Source organism: Trichechus manatus, unplaced genomic scaffold, assembly GCF_000243295.1.
Source record: "Trichechus manatus latirostris isolate Lorelei unplaced genomic scaffold, TriManLat1.0 scaffold00104, whole genome shotgun sequence".
NCBI lineage: Eukaryota > Metazoa > Chordata > Mammalia > Sirenia > Trichechidae > Trichechus > Trichechus manatus.
The window spans coordinates 3,624,037-3,647,585 of record NW_004444040.1 but is presented as its reverse complement, the minus strand read 5'-3'; the positions used below and the strand labels follow the sequence as shown (position 1 = coordinate 3,647,585).

Below are 23,549 nucleotides of genomic sequence, written 5' to 3'. Positions count from 1 at the left end.
ATCAAAAAACAATGAATCAGCATCTATTCCATTAGGGGGAAAAAAAAACATGGCATGACAAAAAAATTTCAAAAAAATAGTAATAATAATTCATCCTTTAAAGGGTTAAGCCAATGAGTTGAATGAACTTTAACTATTCCTTACAACTGAAAAACAATCCATCCAAGTCCTCAGCCAAAACAGACCTCAGATATTTGCCCTTTCTATGTCCTCAGTCACTAGGCTCGTCCAGCCACCATCACCTCTCTCCTGCAAGAGCCTGCTGATTGCTCTCTCCACCCTTGCCCCCACTCCACTCCATTCACTCTCCTCACAAACAGCCAGGGATCTTTTGAAGTGTATACTAGTACACGTATCACCCCCATTTAAAACCCTTTAATGGCCTCTCACGGGCTTAGGATGACTTACTAGACTGCAGCCTACTTTTTCCTCCTCTTCCCTACACGCTAGTGATCTCCAGAGATGGCAGAATCACAGCCGCAATGGTTTCCTGCTGTCCCTCAACACACTGGCTCACTCCTGACTTAGCCTTTGCACTTACTCTGAAATCTTCTCTTGGCTCAATTACTCACATCACTCAGTCTCTGGTCAAATGGCCCCTCCTCAAGGCTCTTCTGGCCACTCTATTTAAAATAATGGCCCAACTCCACTTCTATCATTCTCTATCTTCTTAAAATACTTTCTTTTCTTTTAAGCACTTGCCATTACCTAAAATTTATTATCAATATCAACCTTGAAGGGGGGCAACTAGGGGAATGGCCAGACTCCATCCTCATCTGGTCTTGTAAACATTTTTCGTTAAGTAATGCCTATTCTTTAAAGAAAACTGGAATATGCATCTTTAAAACCTCCCACAATCCGATTACCCAAAATAGTTAATATTCTGTATATTTCACTGTAGTCTTTTTTCCCTATGTATAGATCCCCCCACCCTGCCGCCAGAGTGGAGGGATAACATATTTGTAATCACATTTTACACCCCCCAGTTTCTGCTTTGCTTTCTATTAACCTCACTCATCAATGGCTTACATGAAACAGTGACAAAATATGCAGGTAACACAAAACACAGAAAGGTCAATACACAAGAAAACAGATCAACCCACCCAGGCCCATTCTACTTCTAGCTTTGTCAGCGTTGAACTTTCTGCAATAATGGAAACTGTTCTATGTCTGCACTGTCCAATATGGAAGCCACTAGCTACAAGAAGCCCTGACGGTGCAACAGTTAAGCACTCGGCTGCTCACTGAAAGGTTGGCAGTTTGAACCCACCCAGGGGCTCTGCAGGAAGACCTGGCAATCCATTCCTGTAAAAATTACAGCCTAGAAAACCTTATGGGACAGTTCTACTCTATCACATGGGATCATTATGAGTTAAAATCGACTCAACAGCATCCAATAGCAGCAGCAGCTACATATAGCTATTTAACAATTAAAATGTGGCTAGTGTGACTAAGGAACTTTTATTCTATTTACTTTTAATTAAATTTAAACTAAATTGCCATGTATGGTTAGTGGCAACCATACTGGACAGCGCAGCAAATCTAGCAGTTGTACCTACCACAGCCAGGGAGAAAAAGGTTACAGTTCCCCAAAGCTCTTGTGCCCCCACATCTGTGAAATGGGGACTAGAACCAGTTGGCACACTCTTTGGAAAACTAAGGCCTCCAACCTCGCTGCTCACAGGCAGCTCTAAAAACAATCAGGGAAAAGCAGAAACACCTACACACTTTCTCAGCACCTGAGACTCAGCACCCTGGTGATGGCGCCGCACAGACAGCATCGTGTCCACTCTGCAGATGTAAAAACCGAGGCTCCCAAAGGGCAAATGACTTGCCCAAGGCCTTCTGAACAGTGTCTAGAAGCCAAGCCACAAACCATATTCTGCTTCTTAGATAGTGGAACCCTAATACCCATTGCTATCTCCCATGTAACCCCAATACATAAAGCAAATAAAAGCAATATTTTATTAATACATAATGAATTTTACTAATAAAAGACCTTTTTCAAGTTCAAATTTATCACCCACAATCAAGTCCCAAGAAGCCTTGGTGGCCCAGTGGTTAAGAGCTTGGCTGTTAACCAAAAGGTCAACAGTCTGAATCCATGAGCCATTCCTTAGAAACCCTATGGAGCAGTTCTTCTCTGTCCAACAGGGTCACTATGAATCAGAATCGACTCGATGGCAAGGGTTGGTTGGTTGGTTGGTTTTTAAATCAGGTCCCAATGGCTCTACCACAAACATCCTAAATCCTTCACCTCCCTTATCATCCTAGGCTAGGCTGCCACAGCATCCTAACTGGTCTTTCTCATGCCACTCCCACACCATTCTCCAAAGAACAACCCCAAGATCGTTAAAAAAAAACATAAACCATATCACGTCCGTCCCTTGTTTAAAATCCCCCAGTGACTTCTCAGTTGACATTCAGCATGAAATGCAAAATCGTAAACCCTGATGGAAACTTAGAGGGCCCTGGCCAAGTTTTCCCACCTCATCTCATGTCTCCTCTGCTCACACTCCAGCCACACTTGCTTCCTCTGTCCCTCAAATACGCCACTGCTGCCTCAGGCTTCTGCACTTGCTCCTAACCTCCACCTGGCTGCTCTTCCCAAGTCCTCTGCATAGCTGGCTCCTTCCATCATCTCTCAGCTGAACTGTCGCCGCCTGTATGAAGCCTTCCCTGGCTAAAGCAGTCTTTAGTGGACTCCACGTTAAGATGCTGAGTTTAATACTCACATCTGACTTTACTCTCGCTTGGAGCCCCTCTAAAACTAGCGTAAAACAACTTTTTTTTTTTTTTAATTCATAAACCCTCAAAGATTGGGAGAACAGGAATAGCAACAATTTAGGAAGCTGGAAAACAGATGGTTAAATGGAAGTTGATCAGAGAAAAGCTGAACTCTAAGCCAAGGATGGGGAAATTGAGGACCAACTTTTGAACTTTCAAAAGCCTCAGGAGTGGGGAATGAAATAAAGGATTAAAGGATTGGGTGAAAACTGTTTGGTAAGCAGTTAGGTCTCTAGATGCTTTTTTTTTTTAATATTTTATTGTTGTTACAGTGAAAGTTTACTGAGCAAATCAGTTTCCCATTCAACAATTTATACACAGCTTGTTTCAAGACATTGGTTGCAAACCCCTGAATGGGTCAGGGCTCTCCCCTCTTCCTCCCTGGGTTCCCCATGTCCATTTGTCCAGCTTTCCTGCCCCTACAGGCCTTCTGAACTTTGCTTTTGGGCAAATGCTGCCCTTTAGGTCTCATATAGTTGATTGCTCGAAGTGTACATTCCTCACTGCTCGTTTTATAGGTCTGTCTATTGTATGGCTGTAATGTGATCTCTGGGAGTGATTTCAGCTCCAAGTTTGAAAGGTATTTAAGGACCATAATCTCGAGGGTTCCACCAGTCTCTATCAGACCAGTAAGTCTGGTCTTATTTATGAGTTTGAATTTTGTTCTACATTTCTCTCCCTCTCTGCCCAGGCCCTACTATTGTGGTCCCAGTCAGAGGGGTTGGTATAGATTCCGTTTTCTTTTCACCCCTGTAAAGAAAGTTTTCCATTCCTAGGTAGATATCCAAGACAACTGAAAACACATGTTCACACAAAAACCTGTACACCAATGTTCACAGCAGCATTATTCACATTAGCCAAAAAGTAGAACAGCCCAAACTTCCATCAACTAATGAATGGATAAACAAAATGTGGCATTATCACTACAATGGAATATTATTGAGTCATAACAAGGAGTAACATACTGATACATGCTACAACATGGATGAACTTTGAAAACATGCTAACTGAAAGAAGTCAGACACAAAAGGCAACATATTTTATGATTCCATTTATATGAAATGTCGAGCAGGCAAATCCATAGAGACAGAAAGTAGACTGGGATAGGAGGAAGGGCGAGTGACTGCCTAACGAGCATGGGGTTTCCTACTTGGGTGATGACATGCTCTGGAATTACATAGTGGTGATAGTTGCACAACACTGCGAATGCACTAAAAGCTACTAAATTGTACACGTTAAAATGATTAATTTTATGCTGTGTAAACTTTACCTCAATAGAGGAAAAAAAAAAAAGGAACCAGAGTTTCATTCACTGTAAAGGTCTCCGGAATGGAAGAAACCAAGCAGAGCTGAAGGCAAAGCTTCCATATCGAAAACAAAGAGAGTAAGTGGATTTAGGCATATGAATGCTGTCTTAGTTATCCAGTGCTGCTATAACAAAAACACCACAAGTGGATGGCTTTCACAAACAGAAGTTCATTCTCTCACAGTTTAGGAGGCTAGAAGTCCAAATTCAGGGTGCCAGGTCCAGGGGAAGGCTTTTGCTCTCTGTCAGCTCTGGGGAAAGGTCCTTGTCATCAATCTTCTCCTGGTCTAGGAACTTCTCAGCATAGGGACCCCAGGTCCAAAGGACACACACACTCCTGGCTCTTCTTGCTTGGTAGTAATGAGGTATCTCTCTTCTCTGCTCAATTCTTTTGTATCTCAAAAGAGACTGAGTCAAAACACAACCTAATCCTGGTAGACTGAGTCCTGCCTCATTAACATAACTGTCTCTAACCCTGCCTCATTAACATCATAGGTTAGAATTTCAACACACAGGATAATCACATCAGATCACAAAATGGTGGACAACCATACAATACTGAGATCATGGCCTAGTCAAGTTGACACACATCTTTGGGGGATACTTCAACCCATAACAAATGCCAAGACCCCAACCTTCTTCCTCCACTCAACACCCAGAACCCTGGAGACTGTGTCTGAGTCCCCTAGGCAGGAAACTGGAAGGCTCTTCTCAAGAAAATCTGACCAGCTCCAAAGAGAGCTAGCAGGTACTCCCTAAAGTGGCCCACCCCTATATCACCTAAGAGTGAAGAACTTTTCAGTCTTTGACTTTTAATTCTGAGCAGACAACCAAGGGAACACCAGATCTCTCAGAAAACCCTCTAACACAGAAGAGACAAAAGAAAACAGATAAAAGCAAAAAACTGCTTGGAGAAAACAGTTTATGTAGGGAGAAGAAAACTTAAGGAAAAAAGGCATTATCCTCAGAGAGATGAAAGAAGATGTTATATCCATAAAGGATTATAGAGATGCATTAAAAAAGAAAGAACTAAAACTGGATACCACGTGCACTGGCGTCACTTATCCTTTGGCAACTTAATTATAGTCTGTAAATCAAGAATCAGAACACCTGAAATTGTCTTTTGCTGTTATGTGTTTTACAAAAAAAGATTTCTTGTATGTGCCTACATGAACACCATACAAAAAAAGCAAAAAGAAAAAACAAGTTATACTTTTAAATTGTTGAACTGTAAAAATTTAACATCTCACTTCAAATGAATTTATCAAGAATGTCAGAGCTGGGAAAAAAAAAAAAAAGAACGTTAGAGTTTTTTCTTACCCAGCTTCTTTCCCCCTTTTGTGATACCAGTTCCCTAATTTTGCTTTTGCGTCCTCATTCCTCCCCTACTCCAGGTATTGGCACGTAATTTAGACCTGGTTAGTCAGAGCACTCTGCTCCCTTGTCACAGGACCCAATCAGGGTGATTCTCTGTACTTCTGCAGCCACCAGAAGGAGAAATGATCTGCTAGTGGCCTTTCACCTGCTGGCAGACATCTGGACTTTCACCTGCTTGCTACCATTTGAAGCCTAGAAACGAAGCCAATGTGAAGGAACGCCAAGAGATGGAGACAGACCAAGGCTTGTTGACATTTGAGCCCCGGAATTAAACCAGTTCCAAAGCCAGGAATTCCCCTGGTCTTTTAAGTTACATGAGTCAATGAATTCACTTTTTCATTTTAAGCAAGTTTGAGTGGCTTCCTGCATTTAAAACCGAAACAATCTTGGTTTTCTCTCTCTCCAGTCATATTTTCTCTGTTCTTCCTCCTCACATTTCCTAAATGTCAGTGCTCCCCAAGGTTGTATTGCAACACTAGACCCTTAGTGAGCTGATCCAATGCCACTCAACCTCTTGTATGGCCCTATCTTCGATACACTAGTCATGTTCTCTCCCCAAATCACCAGACCTACATTTCAACCTGCCAACAAGACACCTCAATGTCCAATGATGATTTCAAACTCAAGAGGTCCAAAAAGGGTAATAATCACTTTCCCACCCATGCTAGCTCTTTCTCCTGCTTTCCTTTAAGACCCCAATGTATCTGAGGTAGAACATGTGCTCCATGAAAAACACAGATCCTCATCACTGTCCCTAAATCCACCTCATCAGTTCTCACACTGGGCAAAGCTTATCACTACAAGGTCTTTCCTTATGAAACCCTTCTTCGCATTCTCACTGCTGGTGCCCTTGCTTAAGTCTGTGTTTCAACCCTTCTCTACTATACTGGCCTCTTAATTGGTTGCTCCACTAATTCCTCCCTTCTCTGATTTATTCTCCACACACTGCCAGCTGAATCTTCATAACACAAAGTGCTAATTACACTGCTCCTCCACTCCTTTTTTCCTAGTAGGTTAAAAACGAAACTGCCTCCCATTCAGGGTCCTCCAGAATCCATGCCAATCTATCCTCCACATGCACATACCACCTCCTCTGGCCAGGTGCAACTTCTCTTTGTTCCTGATTACATCCCACCCTTCACTCCTCTCCTATTTGCTTCCAGGCCTTTCTCCTCTCTGCTCATCCTTCAAGTCCCATATTAGAAGTCACTAAGACTCTTCAAGGAAAGTCTTTCCTGATTCCCATCCTTCTCACCAACTTTACCTTCTCCTGATAAAGTTCCCACAGCATGTTGTATCTACCTCCCCATACCATTTGTTAGGCTTTATACTTATGTTAAGAGGACATTTCCCATAATCTAATTTAGATCACAAGCTCATCAAAAGTATGGACTGCCCAACTCATCTTTGTTTACCTTGATAGCTCTCTGCCTTGAATTTGGTAAAAGCTCAACGAATAGTTTTCAAAACAAATCAAATTTATCAACCTTTATCTACAAGGCTGGCTTGCCAGCATTTGTTCAGGGAAGGCAACCCTACCAGTGGACTCCGACTCACAGTGATTCTAGATCTACACTTACATAAATGCAACTAATGACTAAAAGCACACTGCATTTTCAACCCTTCCAAATGATAAAAATGAATTCAGAAACAAGTCCCTGGGGACACCCATAAAGTTCAAGGTGGTAATGGGCTGTATTTCCTGCCAGCAGCTAATGTGTTGCCAGGGATAATGAATGACTAAGCAGGCAGAGTGAAACCTTTTTAGAATCTGTGGTTCAATTCTGCCTTACAGAACGTATAGGTCTGTGTACATTTCCACTAGTTTTCCTCGAATAATGGAAAATGTTCTAGGCAGAGTCAGAACACATCTCTCCATCGAGCCAACTGTACTATATATTGGAAGCCCCCTTCCAATGCTAACACTTCAAAAATGCTACCCTCATATTAAGAAACACCCCACTTTATTCTTCCTCACGACATTATTTAAAAAAAAAAAAAAAAAAACTGCTGCCATCGAGTCGATTCCAACTCATAGCAACCCTATAGAACAGAGTAGAACTGCCTCACGGGGTTTCCAAGGAGCAGCTGGTGGATTCAAACTGCTGACCTTTTGGATACCAGCCAAGCTCTTAACCACTGCACCATCAGGGCTCTCATAACATTATTACCACCTGAAATTATTACACATTTGTCTATCTCCCCCACTGGAACATAAACTCCACGATGGAAGGGACTTTGTTCACTGCTATGTCTCCGTAGCCTACAACACTGTCTGGGCACACAGACGGCCCTCAATAAATGTTTCTTCACGCAGGGAGGAGGAAAGGGAGGGAGGGAAGAAAATAGGCTGAGGAGTAACTAAGAAGTTATCCACTTTTGAGTTTGCGGATTAAAACGGCAGGTGTACATTTAATTCTGTTATACATGGGATTGTCATGAGTTGGAGCCAACTCAAGAGCAACTAACAACAAGTGACATCACATAGCCAGCTGCTGTGCTCAAAATGTCCCCATCTCACTGACGATGTTTACAAGATTTGCCGACTGCTAAGTGGAAGTAATGTGAAACTCTTAAAAGAAGAATGTCATAAGGATGAACCATCAAACATCCAGGAGAACAGGGGTGGGTAGTAGAATAAAAAAATCTCAAGCAGCTGCTGACTGGTCTCCTCCAGCATTCTTGCAAAAAGGAAAAGTCTGGCTTGTGCAGCTTGGGCTTCCAGAGCTTAGCACCTTGCCAAGTAGGTTGCTGCTGCAAGCAAAGACAGAGATGACCCAAGCAGGCACAAATGCCAACAGTGACTGCCACTCAATCTGTACTACTGTGAACAGGCCAGCTGTTGCCTCGACCCAACTCGGTCTCAGCTGAGAGTTAAGTGTGACGAATAGAATAAACTCTAACACTTCAGTTATCTGCACAGTGTGTGTGGGGGGGAGAGGTGCACACCACATCCAAGTTGTTCCTCACACCTGCAGGCCATCTATGCCCCTGCAAGGTTTCCACCCATTCTATTAGGGGGAAGCCAGAGGATGAATGCCACGAAGCCCTCAAACCCCAAAGACTCCAAAGCAATGAGCAGATTTGTTGCTGTTGTTCGATGCTGTCAAGTCAATTCCGACTCATAATGACCCTGAGACGAAGCAGAACTTTGAGTTTTCTTGGTTGTAATCTTCACGGAAGCAGATCGCCAGGTCTTTCTCCCAGAGTGGCTGGGTGGGTTCAAACCACCAACCTTTTGATTAGTAACTGAGCACTTAACCATGTGCAGATATATACAACTCATATTCACAAAAGCACACAAACAAAAAGCATTCTCACTCAGTACTTAAGAATGGCAATATCAGGAATTCACTAAAGCTAATTAATAATGAATATCAATCCTGTAAACAAAAGGGGGAGTGAGAAAGTAGATATGAAACAAAAAGGCTACAGCTGACTTTCCAAAGAAGCAAGTCACTCCTTATCTCAGGGAGAAGTGTACCTCAAAGGCTTGGGAGAAGGGGGAACAGTACTAGCTGTGTGGTCTTGGGAGGAATCATGTCAACTTCTGGGTCTGAATTTTTTCATCTGTAAAAGAGAAAATTCCTATCTCAAGGGTTATTGGGAGGATAAAATAAGATGAGGCCATGTTTTTCAAACCCTTGGTTGAGACCTACTGGGTCTTGAAATCAATTCAATGGGTCACACTAACAGAAAATAACCTACGGCGGCAGCAGTCAGGCTAGTGGCTACCCTTGAGAGAGGGCAGTGACTGGAAGAGAGCGCGGGAGAGCCTGCCAGGGGCCTGGTGACACTCCCTTTCTTGATCTGGGTGCTGGTTATGGGGGTGTGCTCACTTTGTGAAAAGTCATCCCACTGTATAATCAGAATATATGCGTATTTCTGCGTGTGTTATACTTCAATGAAAAGTTTGCATAAGAAGTAGAATGAGAGAGTGAAAGACCAGAAAACTTCTGCATGTACCCCAGGTAGTAAGAGTAAGCACTGTCTCATGAAACTTGTGTTTCACAGCAATGTATACACACAAGCTTGCACGCGGTCACGGAGTAAAATGTATTTATTCCTGTGCATTGAAGTCAGTAAAAGCCTGAAAGGCCCTGAGGCAATGCAGAAAAATACTGTAAACTAAAACACCATACAAATGCTGACTTTTATGGAGAGAGGGGACAGGGGAGTGGGAAGATGAAACACAGCACTGTTGCCCTTTTATAGGTGACAAACTAAAACTCAGAGCTGACAAACATAGCACCTACATGGTGTAAATGCATTCTACATGGCATGCTTTTCCTGTTACTCCATTTACGTTTTGAGACTTTGAGATGCTGCATTAAAATTTTGCATCACACCAACATATCCTCATTTAGAAGCTTTCCTTCATCCCTCCATAATCTTCGACAAGGGGAAGAAAATCCATCAATAAAGCAAATCTGCTTGAAGGCTAATTCTTACACCACTTCAAAGACTTTCTAAACTAAAGAACACCAAGACAAACAGGAATGCTTTCTTTAAAACCAAAGGCACAGCACACTATCCAGAAAAAGGCTGCAGTCTCTGCTCTCCCCCTACAAAAAAATCAAAAAGACTTCCTCGTGGCTCACAAAATAAAGAATATCACCCATAAGTACTGCACTCCTTTAAAAAAAAAAAAAAAACCATATGAGACCAAACGGTCAGCAATTACTTTAAAACAAAGATGAGAATGTAACGGGGCAGGGAAACTAAATTAATGGAAACAGAACAATAATGGAAATAATGAGAATGTTAATGCATTTTGAAGAATGTAACAATGTCACTGAACAATTTGTGCAGAAAATGTTGAACGGGAACCTAAACTGCTGTGTAAATCTTCACTGAAAACGCAATAAAATATTATTTAAAAAAAAAAAGTGAAGAATGTCACCCTTGAGTACTCTGCACTCTTTTAAAAAATTATATGAGACCAAATAGAAAACAGTTACTATAAGGCATAGATGAGAAGTTTGTGGGCAGTGAAACTAAGTTAAGGGGAGTAAAACAACTAGAACAGAAATAATAAGAATGTTGACACAATGTGAAGAATGTAACCAATGTCACTGAACATTGTATGCAGCATTGTTGAACGGGAGTGTGTTTTGCTGTGTATATTTTCACCAAAAATAAAATATTTTAAAACAATATTTCCTCAATGTTATAAACAAAACAGGTGTGCAATTATTTGGAGGTGAAAGATCAAGAGTCAAAGAGGAGATCACTGGTCTTATTTCCTAACTCATGGGGTTAATTTTTTAGCACATGGAAAATTCTGCACAAAAGTATGCTTGAATCAATGTCACCAGTGATGTATATTTTAACTGCAGAAGTGTAATCAATGTCATTGAATAGTACATGTAGAAATTGTTGAATTTGCAAATGTTTTGTTGTATATATTTTTGCAATTAAAAAAGGATCACTGCATTTTAAATTTGAGCAAACTTTAATTTTGAATTTAGTAAATGTAGTTAACTTAGTAAATTTTATCTTAAATAAAATCTAAATTTTATCTACTAACCTACATAAGAAGAGTAATTTCTGTTTAGTATTTAGATTTTTACGAATTTAGGTTTTTACTTGATATTTTATAGTGTGTTCAAACTTTGTGCACTTGAATTATTTAGTTTTGCTGTCTTTTTAGTTTCATAAATTCTAAACTCTTTTAATAAAATACTGAGATTGATACTAAGAGCATTGTGAGGGCTAACATAGTTATTTCCATACTGAAATCAAACCGACATGTTAATGTTTTCTTTTTGCTCCACAACTGTAATCACCAAGCATGATCAAATTCCTTACGAAACCAGAGACCCACTTCTCACTGCCTGCCCAGTTGCTAATCTTCACAGCTGATTTAACACCACTAAACCCCCTGACAACGTTATGCCTTAGAAACAGCCAAGCTTGACTGGCAACCAGGAGTTTATGACCAACTCTGCAGGACAGCTGGGTCTGTGTGCTCCCCCTTGGGCAGTCAGTTTTGCCACCTAGCCAGGAACCCCCGTGATGACTCAACATATTTTCACTGAGTCATGTGGGAGCTACAGAAATCCAAGATAAGGAGCCCGACTCCAAAGACTTCGTCCACTGAGAAAACAGGAGGAGACAGCGCCTAATGAGGGTTTAGAGAGCTGAATACCACAGAAGCCTGGGGAAGAGAAGGAGATGAAGAAATGGGGTGCGGGAGTCAGGAGGTGTCATGGATTGAACTGTGTCCCAAGAAAGTATCTGTCAGTGCTCTGACCGGGATCACAACAGAGGGTTCCAGACAGAGCTGGAGAAGGATGTAGAACAAAATTCTACCTCACAAAAAAAAGACCAGATTTACTGGCCTAAAGGAGACTGGAGAAACCCCGAAAGTATGGCCCCCAGACACCCTTTTAGCTCAGTGGTGAAGTCATTTCCGAGGTTCACTGTTCTGCCAGGGAGTGGACAGCCCCATAAAACCAAATAGGACTAATAAGGCACAGCAGTTCAGGGGCAAGGGCCGAAGCCAACAGGAAAGCTGGTGATAGGGAACCCAAGGTTGAGTAAGGATAGTGTTGATGTGTTGTGAGGTTGTTAACCATTGCCATAGGGCAACACGTGTACTAACTGTTAAATGGGAAACTATTTTGTTCTGTAAGCCTTCATCTAAAGTGAGAATAGCAGCACAACTGGAAGAGCGTAGTCGATGTCACTGAACTTTGCATGTAGAAATTTTTGAAATGGTGTATCTTTGGCTATGTCTATTTTCACCAAAAAAACGTTACGAAGGGAGAGTGTTGACATGTTGTGGGGTTGTTAACCAATGTCATAAAACACTATGTGTACTACTGTTGCATGAGAAACTATTTGTTCTGTAAGCCTTCACCTGAAGTACAATTAAAAAAAAAAAAAGGATAAAGAAACAAGTGGAAAAAAAAATATCTGTCAACTTGGCTAGGTCATGATTCTCAGTATTGTATGATTGTGTACCATTCTGTAATCTGATGTGATTTCCTTTTGTGTTGTAAACTCTATCACTATGATGTAATAAGCTGGATTAGCGGCAGTTATACTGATGAGGTCTACAAGATTAGCTAGTGTCTTAAGCCAATCTTTCGAGATATAAAAGAGAGAAGCCAGCACAGACACATGGGGACCTCATACCACCAAGAAAGCAGTGCCGGGAGCAGAGCGTGTCCTTTGGACTTGAGGTTCCTGTGCAGAGATGCTCCCAAACCAAGGGATGATTGATGACATGGACCTTCCTCCAGAGCCGACAAAGAGAGAAAGCCTTCCCCTAGAGCTGATGCCTTGAATTTGGACTTGCAGCCTACTGGGCTGTGAGAGAATAAATTTCTCTTTGAAGCTATCCACTTGTGGTATTTCTGTTATAGCAGCACTAGATGACTAAGACAGGAGAGTTCCACAGAGAGGCTGGGGCTCATGAGGGCTCGGAGCCACACAGGCCTTGCACTGGTGCTGCCCACTCACTGCCTGCTTGCTGCCTTCAGGCCTGCTCCCAGAATGCCCTTGCTTCCTCCAGCCTGAAGGCCACCAGGGACTCAGTGGCCACTGTCACTGCTCTTCTCTCCAAGACTGGGTACAGAGAGAAGCAAGAGCTCCTCCACTCCCCAGGGCACTGCTGACTGGCCCTGAGAAGAACACAGGTCCTCCAGTTTTAGGGACTCTTTGAGCAAACCATGGGGGAAATGATGACGGGAGACTAGGAAGTCAGAGAGGCAGAATGTTCAAGGGAAAGAGCATGGAACTAAGATTTGGATCCATGAAAACCACCTGCATTCAAATTCTAACTCCATCAAGTTACTGAACTTCAGGTCTATTTCCTCATCGCTGTAAAGTAGGAGCTAATACTTCTGATATTCCAGTGATCCTGCTTCTAGACATGTATACAAGGGGCCAGCTGGTCACTGCATGGTTAGGACTTGTAATAACATCACAGCCCTGCCAAGCATCCCACCAACACAAGGCCATAACCTGCCCCCAACTCCCTGCTCGGCTATCATAGTGGCATGACTGAGAAATGGATGATCACTAAAAAAATCCATCAAGAACAATACTTCAGTTCAGATGTCTACCTCACACCATTCATTAAACTATATTCAGTGGATTAAAGATTTCAATGTCAAAAGCAAACTACAAAACTACTGCAAAAAAATATATACTGAGGAGAAGAGACTGAGAGGAACTAAGTTCTTTCTAAATATATCATCAAAGGCAGAAACCACAGAAGACTGACAGGTTTAACTACAAAATAATGTATAACTTCCTCAAATGGAAAAACACTAAAAATAACATTCAGAAAGATTTGCAGCATATGACAAAAAGGTCAACTTTTTCAACTGTGAAAAGCTCTTATAAATCAGTAAGAATATGAACATGCCAATAGAAAAATCAGCAAAAGACAGAAACAGACAAATTACCAGATACAAAAGACCTGGACACTTAAACATTTAACCTCACCAATAATCAACATTAAAATAATATGGCATGCGAAACCATCTGTCTCGAATCAGACTGAAGAACAGATGAAAGAATATTACTGACTGTTAACCAGAGTTGGAGAATACCAACACACTCATACAGTACTCATGGAAATGTAAACTAGTGCCACCTTTATGAAAGTCAATTTGTAAATATGTGTTGTTGTGTGCTGTCAAGCCAATTCTGACTCATAGCGACCCTACAGAACAGAATAAAATTGTCCCATAGGGCTTCCTAGGCTGAAATCTTGATGGGAGCAGATCACCAGGTCTTTTCTCCCATGGATGGTGGGTTCAAATCGTCAACTTTTCAGTTAGCAGCTGAGCATTTAACCACTGTGCCACCAGGGCTCCTCTGAAACATATATTAAAAGCCTATGAACGATTCACCTCCTCTGATCTAATCATTCTATGTTCAGAATACTACCCAAGTGAATTTCCACAGAAGCACATAATTTATATGAGGATGCTCATCACAGCTTTGTTTATTACAAGAAACTGGAAACAAGCTATATGTACAATAGAAGATTCTGCCATGATCTATTTAACAAATACAGAAAGGAATACCAAGCAGCCACTTAAAAATCATAGGAAAAAGATTAGCAGGACATACATCACACACAAAATACTAACAGCAGGTTATACCTGGGTAGTGAAATTAATTTTTAATTTTTATACCTTCCTTTTACCTCCACATTTTCCACAAACCAAGAATCGTTGCCCCCCTTTTTTTTTAATTACAGAACAGATATACCTAAGCGTGTCACTCTTCTGTACCGACACCTTTACTGGCTTCCCACTAAGCTCTCTGGCACGGCCTTTAAGGCCTTCCCATCGCATTCTGAGACCCCTGACTCATTGTCTGTCCATCCTTCCAGGCATATTCCTGCTCCTCCAGCTCAAATGTCACCACAACTACATAGTCCTTTCCTTAGCCCCTACCTACACACACACACCCCCACACAAGCTGCCATCGAGTTGATTCCAACTCATGGCAACATCGTGTGTGTCAGAGTAGAAAGTTGGCTTTTAGTGGCTAATTTTTCAGAAGTAGATCACAAAGCCTTTCTTCTGAGATGCATCTGGGTGGACTCAAGCCTCCAATCTTTTGGTTAGCAGCCGAATGTGTTAACCGTTTGTACCACCCAGGGACGCTGGCCCCCGCCTGTTGTTGTTGTTGTGAGGTGCCATGAGTTGGTTCTGACTCACAGCAACCCTATGTACAACAGAACAAAACACTGCCCGGTCCTGCGCCATCTTCATGATCATTGCTGTTTTAGTCCGTTGTGGCAGCCACTGTTATCAATCCATCTCACTGAGGGTCTTTCTCCTTTTCGTTGACCCTCTGCTTTACCAAACATGATGCCCTTTCTTCAGGGACTGATCCCCTCCTGATAACATGTCCAAAGTGTGTGAGATGAAGTCTTGCCATCTTCACTTCTAAGGAGCATGCTGGCTGTACTTCTTCCAAGACAAATCTGTTCGTTCTTCTGGCAGTTCATGGTATGTTCAACAGTCTTCTCCAACACCATAATTCAAAGACATCAATTCTTCTTCAATCTCCCTTATTCACTGTCCAGCTTTCGCATGTATACAAGGCAAATGAAAAAACCATGGCTTGGGTCAGGACACCCTAGTCCTCGAACTGACATCTTTGCTTTTTAATGCTTTAAAGAGGTCTTTGCAGCAGATTTGCCTGATGTAATATGTCATTTGATTTCTTGACTGCTGCTTCCATGGGCGTTGATCATGGATCAAGTAAAATGAAATCCTTGACAACTTCAATATTTTTTCCACTTATCAAGATGTTGCCTATTGTCCAATTGTGAAGACTTCTGTTTTATGTTAAGGAGTAATCCATACTGAAGGCTGCAGTCTTTGATCTTCATCCTCTTCACTTTCAGCAAGGAAAGTTGTGTCATCGGCATATCACAGGTTGTTAATGAGTCTTCCTCCAATCCTGAATACCTCAGGATAAGTGAACCCTAAAGTCACACACAAATGAATGTATGAGGGAACATGAGATGTTCAAAGCCAGAACCACAAGCCCTATACTGAACTCACAACCACAAGCCCTATACTGAACTCATCAAAGCTAAAGAGGGATTAGTGATCCAATGAAGGCTGGACATCCTGGGCCAAGTTCCCCCGAAAAGGAAGGGCCCTGAAGAATGCTCAAACGACCATGGTTTTCCATCTTCTTTTTGATCCCTTGGCCACAAAGTCTTTGTTTCTTCAGCTCTCAAATGGGTGACTTACTCTAGTGTTTTGGATATTTTAAGACCAATAAGAAACGTAGGGGTCATGTGTTCTAACACCAAACCCACTGAACGAGAGAACTCTTCCTGGAGATCCAGGAAACAAGCTGTCTCTAACTACTGCTCACTGGCCTCAAGCAGGACCCTCAGGAAAAACGTCAGCGACACTGGCACTTGTCTGATGAAAAGTCCCTAGGAGAGGCTGCTATCGCTGGAAGAAATGGTTCTTGGTCAGAAGTTCTCAAAATAGCTACCCGAGCAGCACATTTTTAACAGACCACCAGGTGCAAATTGAAAATTCTCTCTGCAGGGAATTCTGTGGAACAGGTAAGAGATTAAAAAAAAGGCAACCATCCAAGAGAAACTCTCAGCACTTAGCTGACATCCCTGTGATAAAACTAAGCTCATGTGGCTCTTGCTCTCCCAAAAATATAGGCAGGGACAGACGTCAGCCCAAGCATGGCACAGACCAGATAGTAGGGGAAGACTCTTAGCCAAAAGATCAGCAATGAAGGGGGTTCCCTGGGCATCTATAAGCTATTCTCACACTTTAAGCAGGATGGGGACGTTATAAACCAGCAGCAGAGGAAATAGAGAAAACAGATGATTTATGCCTTCGGAGTTCGGTCCATGGAAAAAACTGGCCAGATGCAACTAAAACTGCCAGCCAGCCAGTCTCCCTGGGCCTCGGTTTCCACATATAACAACAGGGGGCTGGTCTAGACTTGCATTTCAACATTCTTCCACCAAAAACCTCTTATTTTGAAGAGCCCACTAAATTATTAGGAGCCCTGGTGGCGCAGTGGTTAAGAGTTCCGCTGCTAACCAAAAGGGTGGCAATTCAAATCCACCAGCCGCTCCCTGGAAACCCTAAGGGGCAGCTCTACTCTGTCCTACGGGGTCTCTATGAGTCGGAATCAACTCGACAACAACGGGTACCAAGCTGTATTTATTAATAACTGGTTTATTTCCGGAGAGAACTGCCATGCGGAGTGGTAAGAGCTTAACCATGGCACCCTCCTTAGGTTGTGCAGGCAGCAGGATGCCTGGGTTTCAGTCCAGGCCCAGCCAGCTACCTGTGCCACCTCCAGCAAGTTACTTTTTCTACATTTAGAAAACATCATTGCTGTTGCAATGTGCATGTGCAATGATAACTCGTATCCAAAGTCATCTTGTTAAAGCAGTGCCATTTCTGGCTATCTTCAACAGGGCACTTCCAAACAATTTCTTAAGAATTCAAGATTATCATTTCAGATAACAATTACTGCTCTGTCCCAGAGAGAGACCAAGACGCACAAATTAGATGATGCGGGACCTGCAGCTGAGGAAACTGTTTTTTCCTCTACTTTTAGAAAAGTGAGGCTGAACATACTTGGGAGCTACTGGGATGGTTTTCTACATATTTATTCCTTTGTTTACCAAACATTTGTGAAAGTGCTATGTGAAATACATTAAAAGACCCTCAGGCCTGTGCTCTCTGGGGCTCCACCATGGAGGAGCATGCAGCTGCCTGAGCCTGTACCCAGCCCCCTCTTTCCCATCCCCAAACCTGCAAAACAGTCCCTCTTTTCTTTCTGCCTCACTATCAGGGAACCAACTGCTTGCCACCACTAGTGAAGACCCTCAGCAACCAAAAGTGACCTTGTCTACTTTCACCCTTCTCTTCTCCAGCCTTCTTCCTTATTGCTTTTTAGCTCCCCCGTCAATTGTTCGCATGGTATCTTCAGGCCTTCAGAAATTCTCAGAGACTGCTGGTTGTCCCCCAACATCTATTCTCCTTTTCCTCCAGTGTAATAAGGAACCCCAATGCTTAGCTGGGCACATGGCCAACCAGAAAAGATATTTCCCAGCTTCTCCTGCAGCTGGCAAGGATACATGACTGAATTCTGGCCAACGGGATGTAAGTAGAAATAGTGAGTGCGTTTTCTAGGAAAGCGTCCTTAAAGACAAGGAGCTGAGCTCTTCTTTCTCCTTTCTTCCTTTCTGCTGACTGAAATCCAGATGTAATGACTAGAATTCCAGCAGCCATCCCGGACCAGAAATGGAAGCCACATTTTCAGGATGGTGGAACGGCCAAGACAGAAAGAACCTGAATCCTTAACACTGTGAAGCTTCTGAAACGCCTATCTCCAGACTTCTTTCACATGAGACAAATATACTGCTATCTTGTTTAAGCCACTATTATTTTTGGTTTTCAGTCACTTGCAGTTGAAACAAGGCAGAAACTACTCTGGTACAGAAGCCCAACATTTGGCTGTATGTTTAAAGAAACAAGTTATAAACACATAGTGCTAGTTTCTTCATAAGGTAATAGAGGCTAAACATAAAGGCTTAGAAAAGTCCATAAAATGGCAAATGTATGTAGAAAGGCTCACTGTTCATAAAAAAAAAATAGGCCCTGTCACCTTCTGAGAATATACACCCTTCCATAAATAATTACTGGACCACTGGGGGAAATACTGGTACATGCAGATAGGATAAACCATATCTCCTTCTTATTCTAACACCTCCATGGCATTTGACACTGACTTCTTTCTTCTCAAAACTTGCCCGTTACATTCTATTGTAGCACATCACACTCTCCTGGATCTTTTACTGGTGCTACCTTGATTATTCTCTCCTCTGTTAACCATCTGCAATCAAACACAGGGTCACCTGTCAGCCCTCATCCTTCTGAATACCAAGAGCAGAGGCCTAGAATTCGCCAGTGTCATTGTGGTGCAATGGATCGCTTTTATATGGTCTTTCTTGCCATGGTCTTGCAACTCCCACCAAATGACTGGGAGGAACTATACAAATGAGGTACTTGTGGCCCACTAAGGGGATTGGATAGCTTAATAATAATGCAAATAAGGTGCCTGGTACCCTTGGGAGGGGGAGAACCATGCAAATAAGGTGTATGAAACCCTAATAAGGAGATTGGTCAGTTCTGCCATCCACTTAGGCTTAAAATGACCCATCCCAGAGGTGGGGGGCAGGGGGGAAACCTCACTACCACCAAGAAAGAAGAGCTAGGAGTAGAGTACGTCCTTTGGACCCAGGATCACTGTGCTGGGAACCTCCTAGACCCAGAGACAGAGAAAGAGCTGTAACACCAGGGACGGCAAGAAACAGCGGCAGCAGAGGCAGCAGAACCAGGAGACCAGCAGAAGACGGCACGGTGGGGTTCCTGGCCCATACAGCAAGAAAGCTGAGTGCCTTAGGGCAGGAGGCTTGCTGGTGGAGTAGGGGCCTCCGGGCACTTGGGAGAGCCAGGCTCACTGACTCATTCAGCTAAAGAGCTGAGCGACTCGGGCCAAGGCTTACTAATGGAGTGGGGTACCTCTGGGCACTCATCGGTGGAGCTGAAGAGCTTTGTAACTAACACTTACCTAAGTAGGGCAGAGGCTGGGCTGGCCCAAGATGCCCAAAGGGCCAAGAGGCTGAAGGCCAGGGAAAGGTTTGCTTGTGAGCACGGCCAAGAAGCTGTTCTGACCAAAGAATTGTATCCTGAGTCATTCCTAATCCTGAATTGTAATCTGTTACTTCCCAAAAAAACCCCATAATCGTGAGTATGGTCTGTGAGTTGTGTGTGGCCATTGCAACGAATCTCGAACCCAGCAGAGGAGTAGAGAGTGTTGTGGGAGGGACAGCTGGTGTAAGAATTGGTAAAAGGTTGGATATGAGGTATATCTGACCTCTACTTCGCAGGAATCAGCCTTGGGCTGATGCTGATTCTCTCTCCCCCTCGTGAAGTTAAGAGGATGTCTGACACTGCCACCAAGCCATTTTTACACTTGGTGCCATTTTTACAGTCATCAACCAATCAAAAAGAACGATTTTTTTCCCCAAACTCACACACGTTTATTCATGCCACCAAGTAAATGGTGCAAGTGGACAGCCATGTTCCTGTACCTAACACTACTTGCTTAAATTTATAGCCAGACTGACGTCTCATCTGATGGGAACCACATGAAGCTGCTTCATGGTGACCGTGGGCAGGTGCAGGGCTTGAAGTTTTCAAAGCTTTACTTCTTTTATCAGCACTTCTGATCTTATATGATGAAACCCATCAAACCCATTCCTACCCAAATCTCCTGGTAAACTAGAGTGTAGTAGGGCTTCGTGGGGATCCAAACATTTTTAATAAAGCTTTCAAGCATCTCAATACAGGACGATTAGCTCTGCCGGACCGAGGACCCACAGCCAACCAAGAGAAACTATTTTTGTTCCTTTACCACAAACAGACAAAACAAAAGTGTTGCAACTACTGCTTCTGTGTTGTAATACCAGCTCAGTCTCTCAAAACTCAAAACTTCCCGTTGAAGACGGCAGAAGGAGCCCATGTCTTTCACTTCAATATCCCACTGAAAAGAATGTGAACATGTACAGTAAGGAACAAAACCATGGTCTTAGAAAAGGCAGCAACAGGGATCATCATTGCATCTGAGATTTCAATGAATTCCTGGAGGAGAAAGTGGACTGAAGAACTAAAATGAATGAAATAAAACAGAGGAAAGAAATACACCCAATTCTATGCTTTGGGAAGTCTCTAGGGGAAGTGGGAGCCCTCTGCTCTCTGAGACCCTGGAGAAGCTATGGGCTGAGACCTGACATATGGGATGGTAGGTGACAGCAAGATCTAGGGATGTTAACAGAAACTGAAGGTCTGCACTCCACTCCTGGGCCCATCTAAAGAGAGCCTGGCCATACCCCGGTCTACACACTAAAAGGTGTATATTTAAATAAAACAAATAGGCCCTCTGAGTTAATTTAAGCTTCCAATGTAAATACTGACCCCTAGAGTGGAACTCTCCTCATTATGTCCCCCACCTGCCCAGTCTACAGTGAAGCCTGTCAGGACACAGCTCCATCTAAGCCCAGAGAGGTCTCAAATTCCCACCCAGGACAGAGATGGGTCAAAATCCTGCTGTGTTTTTCCCATCATTCCCGTCTGAATGGGAAAGCTTACTTTGGTTACCCTGTCTCCATCTTGGAGAAGGATGACAAGTAACCTCCCTTTAGTTCAGTCACCAGACCAATAACACTACTGGACCCCACCATTCAATGCTGGATTATGAGCCGATGCAGTGACTCACTGGATAGGGCTTGTGTTCTCTCTCCTGGGGGTGAAGTAAATTGGGCAACTCCGACCTCTGGGGAAAAAAATTGTTCTAGCTTTTTGTTGTGAAAAATTTCAAAAATATGCAAAGGTAGAACAATTAGTATAATTTACCCTTATATACCCAGTAACTTAGCTCCAATAATGATTAACTCATAGTCAAATGGAATGTGTGGCTAATCGCCTCCATGAACAATTGCCTCCTTTGCCATGAGATCTGAAGATGGTGCCCAGCTAACATTACTGAATGTTTTGATCACAGACTCTATAGAAGAATCCTGATCAAAAGAAGGAAAATGAAGAACAGAATTTCAAATTCTCATGGACTCTAGACTTTCTAGAGCCATGGAGGCTGTATGACCCCTGTAACTATTCCCCTGAGATAATCTTTAAACCTTAAATCAAAACCATTCCCTGGCAGTTTGCTTGGGCCAGCAAAGGCAGGTGTGAGGGTTCTGTCTGCTGCTTTTTTTTTTTTTTTATTGTGAGCAGCACAGGCAGGACAGACGTGCTAGCAGAGAAGTTTAGGAACCTAACTCCAGAGCAGCTTGTTGCTCCAATCCCAACCATGGAGGAAAAATGGAAGCTGCTTCCAGCATTTATAAAAGCGGAAGGTCTTGCAAAACAACATATAGATTAATTTAACTATTTAATTAATGTAGAGATAAAAAATGGTAGTAAAAAGATTACACGAGATGTATTTAAAATATCTTAGTATCTGGACTAAACCAAAGCTAAGAAGTTTCCTGAATACAAACATTTTGAGGGACAGAGTGGCAGGGGCGTAGGGACCATGCTTTCAGGGGACATCTAGGTCAATTGGCATAACAAAGCTTATTAAGAAAATGTTCTGCATCCTACTTTGGTGAGTGGCATCTGGGGTCTTAAAAGCTTGCAAGCGGCCATCTAAGATGCATCAATTGGTCCCAACCACTTGGAGTAAAGGAGAACAAAAAACACCAAAGACAAAAGGAAAGCACTGGCCCAAGAGACAGACTGGGCCACATAAACCAGAGACTTCATCAGCCTGAGACCAGAAGAACTAGGTGGTGCCCGGCTACCACCAATGAACATCCTGACAGGGAACACAACAGAGAGTCCCTGAAGGAGCAGGAGATAGGTGGGGTGCAGAACTCAAATTCTAGTAAGAAGACCAGACTTGATGGTCTGACTGAGACTGGAGGTACCCCGGAAAGCATGGCCCCTGGATTTTCTATCAGCCCAGACTAAAACAATTTCCAAGACCAACTCTTCAGACAGGGATTGGACTGGACTGTGGGATATGGAGTGATATTCGTGAGGAGTGTGCCTCTTGGCTCAGGTAGATACAGGAGACTAGATGTGCGGCTTCTGTCTGGAGGTGAGATAGGAGGGCGGAGAGGGTTAGCAGCTGGTTGAATGGACATGGGGAGTCGGGATGGAAGGGAGGAGTGTGCTGAGTGTGCTGTCACTGTAGGGGGAGAGCAATTAGAGTCACATAACAACATATGTATAAACTTCTGTATGGGAAAAAATTTAAAAAGGAAACATAGTATCTATGCTGGGCTTCCTGATGTTGAAGAAAGCTTCAGTGCAACTAGACCAGTGTCCCCTCATGAAGCAAACAGGCACCAACTGTCGTGCCTTGAAGGAGCCCGAGTGGTACAGTGGTTAAGCACTCCGCTGCTAACCAAAAGGTTGGCATTTCGAACTCACCAGCCGATGGTGGGAGAAAGATGTGGCAGTCTGCTTCCATAAAGATTATGGCCTTGGAAACTCTATGGGGTAGTTCTACTCTGTCCTACAGGGTCGCTATGAATCAGAATCGACTCAACAGCAATGGGTTTTTTCTGTCTTGTTTTGGTCACATCTTGGATGGCCGCTTGCAGGCTTTTAGGATCCCAGGCACTGTGCAACGAACTAGCAGGTAGAGTAGAAGCATTAGACACATTGTTGGGCCACTTGACTGGACTGTCCCATGAGGCCATGGTCCTGGACCTCCAGTCTAAGGAACCAAGTCCCATGAGGTTTATGGTTGTGCATGAGCAGTCTCAGCAGCTCCCCTTTTTTTTCTTTTTTGGTTGTTGTTGTGAGTGTATCTGTCACGCAACTTTTGCCATCAACTGTTGACATCAGTTGCAGTGGTTGGCTGTGCAGCCCTACCCTTGATCAGTGAGATTTTTCCATTGCCGTTGGTTCTCTTTCCCACATCCCTCCAGCCCCTGGTGACCAATAATGAACTTTAGTCTCTGTAAAAAAAA

The 23,549-nt window shown here is 43.0% G+C and overlaps 2 protein-coding genes across 2 annotated transcripts in view; both read right to left on the bottom strand.

Annotated features, from left to right (window-relative positions):
* CDS2 (CDP-diacylglycerol synthase 2) overlaps nt 1-23,549 on the bottom strand; it is a 70,042-nt gene that overhangs the window by 26,556 nt on the left and 19,937 nt on the right. The gene's annotated exons all lie outside the window — the stretch shown is intronic.
* Nucleotides 19,937-21,537, bottom strand: LOC105756637 (6.8 kDa mitochondrial proteolipid-like). Its single transcript, XM_023737535.1, is given in 2 exon segments — nt 19,937-20,248; nt 20,250-21,537. Coding segments are annotated over 2 exon segments (294 nt in total). The 5' UTR covers nt 20,351-21,537; the 3' UTR covers nt 19,937-20,055.